The sequence below is a fragment of the Mytilus californianus genome, unplaced genomic scaffold, assembly GCF_021869535.1.
Source record: "Mytilus californianus isolate M0D057914Y unplaced genomic scaffold, xbMytCali1.0.p SCAF_9, whole genome shotgun sequence".
In the NCBI taxonomy this organism is placed as follows: Eukaryota; Metazoa; Mollusca; class Bivalvia; order Mytilida; family Mytilidae; genus Mytilus; species Mytilus californianus.
The window spans coordinates 49,340,956-49,356,707 of record NW_026262745.1 but is presented as its reverse complement, the minus strand read 5'-3'; the positions used below and the strand labels follow the sequence as shown (position 1 = coordinate 49,356,707).

General features: G+C 33.8%; 1 protein-coding gene across 1 annotated transcript in view; it reads left to right on the top strand.

Moving 5' to 3' along the window:
• LOC127715944 (solute carrier family 49 member 4-like) overlaps nt 1-15,502 on the top strand; it is a 28,619-nt gene extending 13,117 nt beyond the window's left edge. Inside the window, exons 5-9 of the mRNA XM_052222050.1 lie at nt 1,652-1,760; nt 2,492-2,559; nt 5,056-5,174; nt 7,181-7,363; nt 15,360-15,502. Coding sequence (XP_052078010.1) covers nt 1,652-1,760; nt 2,492-2,559; nt 5,056-5,174; nt 7,181-7,363; nt 15,360-15,502 — 622 coding nt within the window. The remainder of the gene's footprint in view (nt 1-1,651; nt 1,761-2,491; nt 2,560-5,055; nt 5,175-7,180; nt 7,364-15,359) is intronic.
• The last annotated feature ends 250 nt before the right edge of the window (nt 15,503-15,752 follow it).

Below are 15,752 nucleotides of genomic sequence, written 5' to 3'. Positions count from 1 at the left end.
ACAGCCTTAGCAACTTTTTTTTTTATTATTTTTTCCCTGTAAATAAAAAGATTGATTGAATTTACTTAAACTAAAAAAAAGACAATCTTATTTTCAATAAGAAACAAGAAAATTAATTCGAAACACAATTCATGATTTATTTCTCCTAATTTTCAATGAAAACAAAGTATTTTCTTCACTTTTCTTTTTATAAATTAACAAATTATTCATTTCAAAAATTTGAAAAATAAACAATAAACAATGTTGAAGACCGTACCTTGACCTATAATGGTTTATTTTTATAAATTGTGACTTGGATGGAGAGTTGTCTCATTGGCACTCATACCACATCTTCCTATATCTATTTAACCCAGCACATTCTTTATGTGTCTGTCCGAAGCCACGAGCCTGTAGTTTGGTGGTTGTCGTTGGTTCATCTCTATCATATTAGTTATATTTCGTAAATTGTTTTTTATGAGTTAGGCCGTTAGTTTTCTTGTTGAATCCTTCCACAATTTTCATGTCGGGGCTTTTTATAGCCGACTGTAAGGTACGATTTTTCGTTGTTGAAGGCCAAACGATAGCATATAATTGCTTACATACACTTTATTTGACCCTGGTGGATAGTTATCTTATTTGCAATCATACAACATCTCCACTGTTTATATTAAAAAAACCCAGCACCAACAAAGGATGAATGGTCGGTTTTTTTTTATTGAACTTACCAAATTTCACCCTGACAACAAATAAGACAACAGTCGTTAGTATTATAACGATATATGAATTTATTTAGGATAATATGGTTGAAAAAACCTTTTTGTCTTTAACAACACAAAGTCAAATAGAGGTACGCAACGACGACTTCTGAACGAAATTGACGGCATATATTTTATAATATTTGATAATTAGTTTATTTTGTATATTTGTAAGCCGGTAAAGTTTTGATACAGCCAAAATTTCGTCACTTGATATTATCTAAGCAGTGATTAATTTCATCTTTAAATTACAATATATTGCAAGACGCCGTACAGACAAAAGTTGTTATTTTGCAATTCGCCGTACAACGTCCTGCAATTCGCCGTACAATAAACAAACAATGTTTTGGTCCATATTCTTTAAAACATCTTTATGACAACAGATTTCAGTCAATATGATGTCACACTATCATAATCTAAAAACGTGTCTGGAAAAATAATGAAAAACAGTTGAATATCTTGCCAATGGGGCGACAGAGGACAATCGACCTCGAAATTTTCAGGTACTAAGTGGCAAGCTTTGGAGTATAACACACAATCTTGTCTTAATTTTGTACTTATCGGCCTAATAATTTAAAGAATTATATATCAGAAAATCATTTCTTAAGCGGTACCCTCGTCAAATCAGTAGAAATGCTTTAAATTGAATGAATTCTTACCTTGTTTACTTTTTTTTCCCATTTCTCTCCGCTTCGTTAGTACCCAATTTCCGGTGGCGATGATACACAGTGAATATGAAAACAAACCAATATCCAAACATTTGATTATGTATTGGATATTTTTTTCTCTAGTATGAAAAATTGCAAGTAATCAAATTACGTGAAAACATTTATTGTTTATTTTAAGTACATTTAAAATAACTTCTCAGTATTGTAAAATATATTGAAACATATATTAAAACAGATATTATATTTCAGATCAAAACCGTTTTGGTTGATATCGTTGATCTATAGTATTTCTTTAGGAGTTTTCAATGTTTGGCAGGGCGTCCTCGATGTCAACTTAAAAACACACGGGTTCAGTCAGGTATGTTATAACACTTAACACCTTATAAGTAGATCAGGAACTGCCAGTCACCACACAAGAGCACATGTGTAGTATTTAAGAAATGTCATGCCTATTTGTATTTTTTTCTTTTATCCATGTTGTTGTCTTTTTTATTTCGCTCTTGGTGTTTCTTAAGTTTGCCTCGTGTAAATTTAATGAAACTCATACACAATCCGAAGAACTACAACACACAGAAAGAGTTCGAATTTGGGCAGTGAGTCATTTACCGTTCTAGGGTTATATTCTTTTTAACTTTGCAAAGCTTGAACGGGCATTCGTGTCCCCAGACACATTATTCTTTTATTTCGTCAATTTCTTATAACGAGTGAGGGTATACTTTCTACAATAGCGAATGAAACATTTTGTTACGCCCCACCTACGATAGTAGAAGGGGCATAATGTTTTATGGTCTGTGCGTCCGTTCGTTCGTCCGTCCGTCCGTCTGTCCCGCTTCAGGTTAAAGTTTTTGGTCAAGGTAGTTTTCGATGAAGTTGAAGTCCAATCAACTTGAAACTTAGTACACATGTTCCCTATGATATGATCTTTCTAATCTTAATGCCAAATTAGAGTTTTTACCCCCAATTTCACGGTCCACTGAACATAGAAAATGATAGTGCGAGTGGGGCATCCGTGTACTATGGACACATTCTTGTTTGAATAGTAATTTCCAATAAAATTATTTACTTTAACTTTTGTATATATATTTGCAGGAGGAAGCTGGGTGGTTGGGATTTTCATCTATAATAGCTGGATGTCTCTCCAGTGTTATAATATCGAGGTGAATAAAGCACCAGTTAGTCATTTTTAAAATTTCTGTAGTAGAACTACTAGTGTTTTAAACCAGTATTAAATATTTAATAAGGAAATGTGGTATGACTGCCAATGAGACAACCGAGTTTAAACGACGTGCATGTACGCAATTATATATAGGTCACAGCATACAAAAGTTTTTTAAAAAGCTTACAGTAAGTTTTATAAGCAATTAGACTGGTTCTGGTATGGATAATTATTTATAATATATACAAATTATTGGAATAAGAATATATGGATATAGATGGATGAAAGCGCTAGACATTTAAAGGCACTTCAACCAACTTACTATTGTTTATTTTTTCCTTCATAAATTTATATATATTTGCATTAGATTCTTTTCAATATATTTGTAATCGATTCTGTTCAAAAAGATGTGTTAATGTTGATACCTTTTAATTTTGTATTCATATTCGAAGGGTATCTACACGTCTCAATCTTCAAAATCGCTTATCTAAAAATACTACCATCGCTAATATTTTTATGTTTAGGGGCCAGCTGAAGGACGCCTCCGGGTGCGGGAATTTCTCGCTGCATTAAAGACCTGTTGGTGACCTTCTGCTGTTGTCTGTTCTATGGTCACATTCCCCATTTCCATTCTCAATTTTATATGAATGTGGAAGTTGTCAATGGACATGAAAACAAAGAAAAACTTTGTATTTGCCACACTCTTAAGATGAAGATCAATGGCGATGGTTCATTTAATTTCAGCATAATACCGCAATTAATTCTTCTAAAGCAAATTACAAGGATGAGAAGAAATTATGAATTTAAAATGTGTTTGATGGTTTTGTTACATTAAGATTTGTAAAGCGAATAAATAATATGTTTAAGGGCGAATACAATCCAATCACAGTATATGGAAAAATACTTCAGAAGCAGATGAAAAAAAATATTAATATATATAGGACAAAGTACTTAGTACTCATTACTGTGATTAAAATTACTTTCCCAGAAACTTGCTTTTCAAAAGTTCTTGTTCTTAATAATTATTTCCCGAATGAAATTCTGATTATGAATATTGCACATTTGACGCTAGCTGTTTTGTAGAGTTTTTTTTATAGCTTCTATTTATTCGAAAACGTATTCAAAGCACAAGTTTTGTCGCCATTATCTTATATTCGTTAATCTAGCGTATACAAGAAAAAATCATACAAATGTAGATATACAATGTATGAGAAAGATTTAGGCGGGCCTTGTCCAAACATATTTTATTTTGTCAGGACTCCGTAGAATTTACAGAAAGTAGATTTTTAATTTCAGTTCATAAGTTAACAAGTACGAAGCTTCTTTTCTTTCAACTTAGAAGAGAGTTATAATTTCGACAAATTCTTTGAAGACTATGTGGAAATCTATGTCTTTTGATTTGATGTGACATTTGATTTGCCGTCTCATTGGCATATAATAAAAACTCAATGCAATAGACTTTTTTCATATTACCGACTTTTAACTCCGGATTTTATCATTTTTCGACAGGTTACCTACTATGTTGTAGGACATCCTGGTACTCGGTCGTGTGAGAGCAACCTAAAGAAGTAAAATCAGGATTATGATTGGTACAATTTAGAGGTGAAATTTACTGTTTTATGTTTTCTTCATACGACAAAATATTTTGTAATCAGTAAACTTTCCGCCCAAATTGCACCGATTATATGTTTGATTTTACTTCTATTGGTTGCTCCTACTTGACCGAGTACCAGGATGTCTTACCACAGAGTAAGTAATCTGTCGAAAACTGATAAAATCTGGAGGCAAAAGTTGGTAATATGAAAATAGCCTATTGTATATTTCAGCAGGTAAACTTTTCGCTTTAACGCTGCAATGACGTCGGTTAAGGGCATACGATACAGTGTTGATCCCACGGTGAATTTTTGACGAAAGTTTGCACGCAAAAGTGGATTTTTGTAAAAACATCTGGAATATCTTCTCTACATAAGTGTGCTTTGAATTTATGTAACAACTCTTTGGAAATTATTCATTTTTATCCCATTTTCATGATTTTAGTCAAAGAAAGGCATTTTTTGCTGTATATGTATTTAATTTAAAAAAAAATCATCGGTAATTTATTCATAAAAATTGACACAAATAGTCTTCATGCATAATCAAGCCAAATGTCATTTTTAGAAAGAGGGGTCCATGAACTCGTTTTCAAGTTAAATTAGTTTGAATAATAAAAATCTGTCTAAAATGCATCTTTTCCCGATATGTCATAGTTTGACGTCGTAACATGTATGTTAGCAACGTCATTACTTCCCCTGTAACTGTATCGTATGCCCTTAACACACATTTGATAGCTAGGATAACATTCAAACATTCCTCAAACGGGAAGCCATAAAAAAGTCTAAATAAAGGACAAAGAATATTTGCACCAATCAACATTTATTGAAAGACTAACGTCAGTTATACATGTATTTCTTTAGTTTTAAAATTCTTCATTTTAAAACCATTTCAACTTATTTTCTAGATTCGCTGATATTTTCAACAAACATTTGCGCATGTTCTTAATCTGTATTTATATTGGAAGTTTTATCGGATTTTTGTGGTTTACACTTCTAGTCAACGACATTATTCCTAATTCGACAGGTAAAAATCAAATTAATTGCTTATTTAAAACACGTTTCCTGTTTCGTAGTCAATGAAACAATCACCATATGCACCAAATATCCTTTCAATTAAGTTAATACATTGAATACTTCCTTGAAGTGCAATAATTATATCAGAATATTACAGCGAGCGGTTGCTTTTTTTGTCTCATGAATATTGAATATTTCCTCGTTGTGCAATACTTATATCAGAATAACAAGATGGTTATTACAGCGAACAGTTGCTTTTTTGTCTCATGGATATTGAATATTTCTTCGCTGTACAATAGTTATGTTCGGATAACTAGATGATGATTACGGCAATGTTTGGATAACCAGATCATGATTATGGCAATGTTCGGATAACCAGATCATGAGTATGGCAATGTTCGGATTACCAGACCATGATTATGGCAATGTTCGCGGATAACCAGATCATGATTATGGCAATGTTCGGATAACCAGATCATGAGTATGGCAATGTTCGGATAACCAGACCATCAGTATGGCAATGTTCGGATACCAGATCATGATTATGGCAATGTTCAGATAACCAGATCATGATTATGGCAATGAGCATTTTCTTTTCTCCCTCACAGATGTTGAATATATCACAGAAAATACAAGAAATACAAAAGGAAATAACAACGAAAAATGATATAATAATAATTCAGTTAATTGAAAGAAATGCATATGAATAACTTCATAAAGATTATTACCGAGGTTGATTGGTTGGAAAAATGGATATTGTTTATTAATAAATAAAAACTTCCCTACACATACTTGACAAGCTAAAAGCTAAGATACAGCGCTTAATTGCCGCTCTTCATCTAAAAGCTACACTGAGCAAGTAGGTCTTCAAAACGATACCTGGTACCTTTGCTATTTCGTCTATCGAAAAGATTTTAAAGATAACTAGAATGCGTAACCGTCGACTCTGCGGATGAAATTTGAGGAAAATTATAACCTGCCAATAAGACAACTATCAAACAGAGTTCAAATGACACTGCAACAATAAACAAAACCCATAACCCTATTTTCAGCTATAAAAGACCCGAACACGTGAAATAATCGGCACAAAGCACAAAAACAACTAATAACTATATTAAAACAAAAGATGGACAGTCCCGATCTAAGTTTACTAACAGTTTCCGAAAGCCAATAAAAACTACTAAATGAATTAATCATCTAACATTTTAAATTCATTCCGAAAATCTGTCAAAATGTACCGTGTTTACTAATTAAAAACAATTTTTTCATATAATAAATTTTTGCAGAACGTTGAAAAGTCACAAATGAAACTTCACAGTTGTTAATACGTTTTCTAGACAACTACGAATATCAAGTTACTTCTGATATCTTCATTGAGACTAATAACGAATGTGTTAGGCATACATGCTAGAAATAACGAATGTGTTAGGCATACATGCTAGAAATAACGAATGTGTTAGGCATACATGCTAGAAACACCGAATGTGTTAGGCATACATGCTAGAAATAACGAATGTGTTAGGCATACATGCTAGAAATAACGAATGTGTTAGGCATACATGCTAGAAATACCGAATGTGTTAGGCATACATGCTAGAAATAACGAATGTGTTAGGCATACATGCTAGAAATAACGAATGTGTTAGGCATACATGCTAGAAATACCGAATGAAAACCGTGAAACATCGTCAGTATCTTTTTACTTCATTAGCACGTACACTCATGAAGCATAATGAAAACGGATCATAGTCTCAAGAAGTCAAGGGATGAATGTGATATACCTTAGAATTTCTAATATTGTAACTTAACTATTGTAGATGATAATCAGGGTATGATATAAATGCACAAAATATATTATGAATTATTATACATCTATGTCGTGCATTCTGCCGATATGTTTAGAGTATAAAATTGACACGCTGATCAAAGAAAATTTCGAAATATTGAAATATTTTTTCCCCATTTCTTAGAATATCCTTTTTAATATTATATTTGACTACCTTGCATATTTTTCAGTATCCTTGTATGTTGCCATAATTCTTGGAACGATATGCTTACAAGCAGCGTCACCATTATATTTTGAAATGGCCTGTGAAGTGTGTTATCCAGTGTCAGAAGGTCTAACTAACGTGTTTCTAACAACCATGTGTAATGTTGGTAGTTTTATATTTTTGCTATTGCAAATGATTCCAAGTATAGGTAAATACATCCTTCAATTATAACTAGAAAATAAAATGAAACAATCGCAGGTGCGGATCCAGGATTTAAAAGCTCTATAAGGGGGACCTGGGCCCCCTGACACCTCCCCCTAAATCCGCCTCTGAGTCGTACACAATTTGCTGCACTCGGAGTTTTTTTTTATCTAGATTGATAAATTATTAATAGTTTGCTAAAACTAAAGCTGTTTTACCTGTCTACAGACATATATAATAATAAGAAGATATGGTATGATTTCCAATGAGACAACCCTCCACCAGAGACCAAATGACATAGAAGTTAACAACTATAGATTAACGTGCGGCCTTCAACAATGAGTAAATCCCATACCGCATAGTCGGCTATAAAAGGCTCCGAAATGACAAATGTTAAACAATGAACAAAACAAATTTGACATACAGCAATAAACGACAACCACTAAATTACAGGCTCCTGATTTGGGACAGGCCGTTACAGAATGTGGCGGGGTTAAACTTGTATGATTGCGCTAACCCACCCCCTCCCCCCCGGGACAATGGTGGAATAGTATAACATATTAGCAAACTGCGCTGACCTTTAGTTGTTAACTGCTATGTCATTAGGTCTCTGGTGAAGCGTTGTCTATTTGGCATTAATACCACATCTTCTTACTTTTATATATAAACATCAGTTGAAAAGTTGGTCTTAGACAGGTTCGGCTGAACTGTACAAGCCGTAATGCTCTCAAACTTCTTTTTTATTTATTTTGCTTTCCAAAATTTTGTACTTGAGCGTAGTAGATGAAGTTTATTGTCGGGTGAACAGAAAGTCTTTTAATTTAACAAAGTACTAAGTAGAACGCTTACGAGGATCTATATGGAAAAAAGACATTCCTTTTTAAATAAATGTATGAGTATTGTTGATATTCGCATATCACATTTCGAAAATAATTTAGAAATAAATAAAAGAGTAAGTAATACGCCCATTTCTAGGATTAAAAACAAAATTCAAGTACTATCAAATCGTTTTGTGTTCGTACCGGCCGACAAAGCAGCCAACAATATGACGTAAATACTACACGGAAGTCCTTAAAAATGAAATTATACATTCAACATGTTCAACTACATTCAAGGCCGTACGCTCCACCGAGAGTCATATAGTAAATAATCATGTCACTACCACAGCTCAGCTTAAGGCCTCCTCGGAACATTTGAAGGTCCCCACTATGTATTGGTTACATAATTTACACAAAAAACCGTAAAATATCGTTTCATCTCGGCCTCTAGTAAGTGTTCTACTACTAATCTTTCGGTTCTTTTAACGAGTTCCTTAACTACTATCAAAGAACTTATCGTTAATTTTTGAAATAAAACATATGAAAACAGTGGAATTAATCATTTTTGGATTGTAAAAATTCTTTGGATGTTTTAGATAAATTACGTGCTTTTGATGGTCCTCTTGATTCGGTTGACAGTTTTGAATTTTCCATTCTTTATACCACACTTCCATATAATCTTATCAAACAAAAGTTTTCCTATCTAATTAAATGGTCGTTTGATAAATCTGGTTGCAAATTTATTTGCTGCAACTCATATAAAGCCTTTTTCTGTAATGAGAAAGGTAAATATGCTAGATATACTTACTGGAGATGTGATGAGATGACCCAGGCACTAAATTTTCTCCTTGACAACATTTATGTACATTTCGGCAATACAAAGTTTATCGACAGATAGTAGGTATTCCTATGGGCACCAATTGTGCCCCTTTAATAGCAGACGTGTTCTTTTACTGTTATGAATCACAGTTTATGGCCAAACTCAGTAAAGAACCGTCTAAATTCCATTTAATTGATAAATTCAACAACACTTACCGTTATCTTGATGATATTTTTTCGTTAAATAATCAAGAATTCTCTAAATATACTGCTGAAATTTACCCAAAGGAACTTACTTTAAATAAATCTAATATCAACAGCAATAACTGTCCTTTCCTAGATTTAGATATTTCAGTATAACACCAGAAACTCTATACAAAAATTTACGACTTAAGGGATGATTTTTTCTTTCCCTATTGTTAATTTTCCCTTTTTGGACGGTGATGTTCCTTTGGCACCGTCTTACGGTGTTTATATATCCCAACTAGTTCGCTATGCTCATGTCTGTAGTGAAGTTTTGGATTTTAATGAGCATACTCTATGTTTTATTAGTAAATTATTAAGTCAGGGATTTCGTTACCAGTAATTACTTTAAACCTTTAATAAATTCTTTCACAGTTACAAAGATTTGGTCTGCAAGTTTGGCTGTACCTGTAGAAAACTTATTTCAAACGGAATTGTACATCCTAAATTTTACGATGATGTTGTAAACCGACCCCGGAAATATAGATTCGATCCGGATAAACTTATCAATCCTTTAAATAAACTAATTCTAAAAGGTTACCAATTCAACACTGTAATTAAATCTTTGAATATTGTTTTTATTGGCATAAGTATTGATTTTGTTATCAGTAAATTAAAACCATACTAAATATTACACATATGTACTTTCACGGTACTACAATCTGTCGATACTTATAGTTTGGCATTACACAAGGTCATGTTTTTCTCTGACTGTTAATGACGTCTTTACACTAAATCCATGTGGATGTTGGATGTGTACTGATTGATATTTTAGTCTTAGATACATAGATAGCTGTCAGTAACTGCGAATACTGTCAGATCTGTACTTAGTGTCTTTTCGTTTTTGGGATGAACAAGTACCCGTCCACGTCCACTCTGTGTTTTTGTTAGATGTATTTCTATTTGTATTCATCTGATGAGTTAATCCTTATCAACTAATTTTTATAGTTTGTTCTTATGTTGTACTTTTACACCACTGTTCCAGGTTAGGGGAGGGTTGAGCGCTCCCAAAACATGTTTAACCCCGCCACATTCTATATGTGCCTGTCCCAAGTCAGGAGCCAATGGGCGTCATGTTGTTCAGTGGTTGTCGTTGGTTCATGTCTGTCATATTTGTTTTTCGTAAATTGGTTTGTTATAAATGAGGCCGTTAGTTTTCTAAATTGAATTGTTTCATATTTTTCATGTCGGGGCCTTTTATAGCCGACCATACGGTATGGGTTTTTCTCATTGTTGAAGGCCGTACGGTTGCCTATAATTGCTTACATCAACTTCATTTGAACTTTGGTGGATAGTTTTCTCATTGGCAATCATACCACATCTCCTTATTTTCATATTACAACAGTAGGTCAAAGAGTATAAGGTCAAACATGCACCTTAGGGAGACGGATCGTTGGGTCACTCCGGTCGAATAGGTATATTTTTGTACTTGTTTCATCTATTATCTTCAATTAAAAACTTGTTTTAGGGAAACCATTGCAAGCTATATATAATTCAAATATATGTTTGATATCCACAACGCCAGGAGTGAATTACTAAGAAGCGGATGGCTTTCATTCTACAATCAGTGGTACCCCCCTAGTGTGTGTAAATTTAAATCAAACAAAGTTCATTTGCTGTGTGCAGCCTTATATAATTATGATTACTGTTTGCATGACGCCCATTGGCAACTATTTCATGCATATGCAGAAGAAACAAATTAAAAAGATAAACTTGTTAAGTAGGTACTGCAAAGAGGGTGAAAGAGTATGAGTGATGACAATCTAAAACATCTCTAAAACAGAGGAGTAATGTTTTGGAATAGAAGTTTTACCTTTGAATAGGTTAATTTTTAGTTCTCCCTAAAGAGTTTTTGCAAGGCTTATTTTACGTGACACGATCTTACAACGGGGACATAGGAATTTGACGTCCTCTTTCCCATAGGCGTGGCTGCGTATTCATACATTCCGGACAGCCAAACAAATGCTGCCGGACGAGAGAAGTCACGGTGCATATATATCAAAACCTCAGTTAAACCCTCGGACTTATGAATGTGCAAATTTTACTACTTATATACAAATAAACTGAAAATTATTTATTTTGTAAAAATATTTCCTTTGTCCTTTTAAACTGTATACCTAACAACAAAATTATTTGCATTTACCTGTATACAATATTATTGTAAATACAGGATTTTTGTTTAAAGTTATTGTTGTTTTTCTGAAATTGTTTAACACTTTACAGCGGTATAACATGTTACTTTAATTATTCATTCCTTATTTAATTGATTTCGTATTTACATTGTATCATATATCCCGCAATGGTGGTAAGTCGTGCACTTAAGGACATTTTTTATTTTATTTTTCTGTAGACTTTGCTTTGTTTTTTTTATTACTGTGTATTGTCAAGCTTGGTTACTCATAATTGTTTCTCAGTCACTGAATGTACGATGTTGTTCCATACTGGAGCAGCTGACCCGGTTTGTTTACGTTCAAATTCCAATGGCGTCAAAACCACGTGATGCATTGAATCGTTATACCCAATCAAATTGCTCTATTGTCAATTAGGTGATTTTTTTAGGCTAAGGCAATTATATTATTTATTTGTACGATAGTTCTTTGAAACTGTTTTTAATGAATTGGGAATTGATTTAACCGGGAACATCATTTATTACCATGAAAATCGAAATTAATGGAAATTTTCAGAGAGTTCACCAGTGGTGATTTTTTGGCATTAAAATCAAAATGCAATTTCTTTGTTAAATAAGTACAATAATGAATCAGAAAATGATTTTTATTTTTATTTACCAATTACTCTACACCTTTCTCACAAAACACACACATGAAACTGTCACCCCTTCTAATAACTCTCACTTTTGTACAATAAATAAGATGCACCCACCTCTCACACTTCTCACATTGTGCCCACTTAGTAAATATCAAACTACTACTCTGTCTCACCTGCTCTGGAACAAACTTCTTACATACACAGCACTTTTCATCCTCTCTTATTTCAGACTCACTCTCACTCTCACTGTCTATTGCCCAATCACTTACACATTTACCCACTCCACTCGTTCCTGGCTTCTGTGAATCACTCTTGCTACATTTTACAATTTTTTTCTTCTCTTGCTCTCTCTTCCTCTTACACTCCACAGATCCATTCTGGCCTTTCTTACTACTTTTTGCACAGCTTTTATTCACACTACTATCACTTGCTTTCTTCCCAGGATTCTTACTCACATGCTCTTTTACCCTCTCTAACACATCATCCTCCGTCACAGTCTTTCCACTAATAACCCTGCTTAACACATTCCTCTTCTTTTTTTTCTCCCCTTTTACTCTTTTCATTGCCACTACCTTCTTTACAAAAAAATCACTCTTACTCCCTTCATCTCTTCCAACTACATCTATCATTCTACCACTCACACTCACAACACTTTCATTCTCCTTGTCACTCTCAACTTCCTCTCTATCACTCACAACACTCCTAGCTACCTCCAAACCAATCTCTCCTTCCCTCAGAACACCCACATTCTCCTTATCACTCTCAACTTCCTCTCTTTCACTCACCACACTGTCATTCTCATTCTCTCTCACAACTACCGCACTGTTAACAGCTTCTACAGTCTCTAGTACAGTGTTCTCAGGATGGTTTTCAATGTCACTTATAAATGCCTCTGATGGTGTCAGTGGTAAGTCATTGATAATGTCTTTTGTGAACGGATAAATTCCTGTTTTTCTAAAAGCTGACTGCAAATTACTGGCTGATAAGGCATTTCCGTAAGCTTTGCATGCCATGCTACAAACATCATAACGAGTAAGTGCACATTGTTTTGTTCTGATAGTTCTGTGACAAAGGCTGTTGTATATATTTTGCAGAGGACCATAACAACCTACATCCAACGGTTGCAAAAGATGGCTGGTGTGTGCTGGAAGTAACTGTATAACAATGTTATGACGCCTTGCCCATTCAATTGTGCTAACAGCAACATGAGATTTATGTCCATCTAACAATAACATCACATGCCCATTACCTGGAACAAATTTCTTGAAATGATTGCTGAGGAAATCCATGAATAGTTCTGAATTAGACCAACCCGTCTTTGAGACAGTGCCAACTGTTCCTGGTGTAGACCCCTCTAGCAACTGATCATTCATTCTCTGTCCTGGGAAGACAAAGTAAGGGGGTAATGCATTGCCAATTGCATTTCCACACCCCAAGATAGTCACAGTGTCACCCTTTCCAGATGTAACCTCCTGTGATGATGTCTCCACTCCTGACACTACCTTTGATGGGTTGTGGTTGATGGTTACACCCTTATCATCAACATTATAAATCAAATGGGGTTTGTCCATTAGATCATATTTAAGTAGGGCTTTCTCGAGTTCATTGAAGTATTTCGTAATGTTCTCCTTGTTGGCAGTTTTTGCTCTAGCAACTTCCAATGCCCTTGGTTTTACAACTTTGAGATCTGGCCATCTTCCAAGCATTCCGTAGAACCAGGTAAGAGTTAGAGGTTTATCAATTTTAGTTTTCTTGTCAAGCATAACTGCATAGTCAGTTGCTATATCCACAACTTCCTGTCGGTTATATCCATATCCAAGTTGAGCCATTTCCTTCAAATGTATCACCAACAGGCTTTCTTCATCTAATGTAAAAAAAAGGTGCATTGCCCATTGTACAACACTCAGGATCTACATTTCCAGTTACCCTATCCCTAGGAGTTTGAAATGGTACACCATAAGACTTTGAAGTTCTACGAATAGATAGTTTATCAACCATTATTGCTGAATATGCACGTGTTAATGCAGTTGGAGAATAGGTCCTGTATTTGGCTTTCCCCCTGGTTGATGAACTTGATTGATCTACAAATATAATACAAAAAGTTATTAATTATACTGACCCATTTGTGTTTAAAAAACAGAAAGAAGAAAAATTCAGTAAAACATTTGATATGTATCTAGGTCAAATTTACTTTATAAAACTAAAGAAATTGTTCTTAATGCAATTATTTTTGTTTTTTGAAATATTATCTACCTTGTATTTACGTTTTACAAGCTGATGTTTCCTATTTCAAGTATTTTATTGTTAGTTTTAATATGCACATTCCACCATTTTTTTTGGTTGTAATTTGTGATGTTCTCGTCTCAGTTTGACATATTTTCCCGTAAAATTAATAAAATAATGTAAGGTGCTTGCTATTTTGAAAAGACGTAAAAAACAATTTGGTTGGCCTTACAGGAAACGGATATGAGTTCTGACCTGGAAAAATATGTAAACAAAAAGGTGGATGCCGGGACTGGGTTTGTTTCTCACTATAAATACGATTTTAGACCTGTTGATAATTGTTTTCAAAAGAGGTTAAGGAAAATGGCACTTTTATGAAATAATTATTTATTTTTAATCATACATACCTTTAGGAATCTCATTTTTTTTAAGCGAGTTGATTTCAAGTGAATCTGATACTTGTACGCTGTGAAATGTGAAAAGTGACGTCAGAGCGGAGTTTATTCACGAGATAAATACAACCAAAAAAAGCGAACGAATTGACAATATGACCGATTATAGACTACGGTAGGATATCACATTATTCGTTCAGTGTATGTTCGCTTGTGTTAATATGTCTTTTGATTGAGTTAAGCCGTTTCAATTGATATTTTATAGTGTGTCTCTCTGTGTTGTGATGTTACACTATTGTTTCAGATAAGGGTGAAGGTTTGGTACCATTAAAACGTTTAAACCCGCTGCAATTCTTTGCACCTGTCCTAAGTCAGGAATCGGATGTTCAGTAGTTGTCGTTTGTTGATGTGGTTCATAAGTGTTTCTCGTTTCTCGTTTTTTAAATAGATTAGACCGTTGGTTTTCCCATTTGAATGGTTTTACACAAGTAATTTTTGGGGCCCTTAAAAGCTTGCTGTGCGGTGTGAGCCAAGGCTCCGTGTTGAAGACCTATAATGGTTTACTTTTATAAATTTTGACTTGGATGGAGAGTTGTCTCATTGGCACTCATACCACATCTTCTTATATCTATTGATAGGAGATGTCATATACAGTAGCCGAAAATGCATTCATGTAAAAAAATATTCTTGTATTGAAATAAAAAAACCACAAATTACTTTGTTCTCAAATTGTGACTTTCAGGAACAGATTGGGAGAATTGGTGCCTATTAAGTGTGATATGTGTCTGCATCCCACTAATGTTCATGTTCAAGGACAGCTACAACCGATCCATTATTGACGAAAGACCCGAAGAAAACAACTTTACAGAAAGAAAAAAATATTAGAAATACATTCTTAAGCAAAGATCATACAATTGTTTGATCTTCTTGTTATATTCTATAATCATAAGCTTCTATACAATATACAAGATTGATATTCATTTTCACACTTGTTTCTTATTTCAAGTAAACATGCCCATATAATACAAAAGTATTAACAAAAATACTAAACTCCAAGGTTAATTCAAAAAGGGGGATGTCCATAAAGCCTAATAAAATCAAGCGTTAGCCTTTATCAACCAACGGAACGAAAACA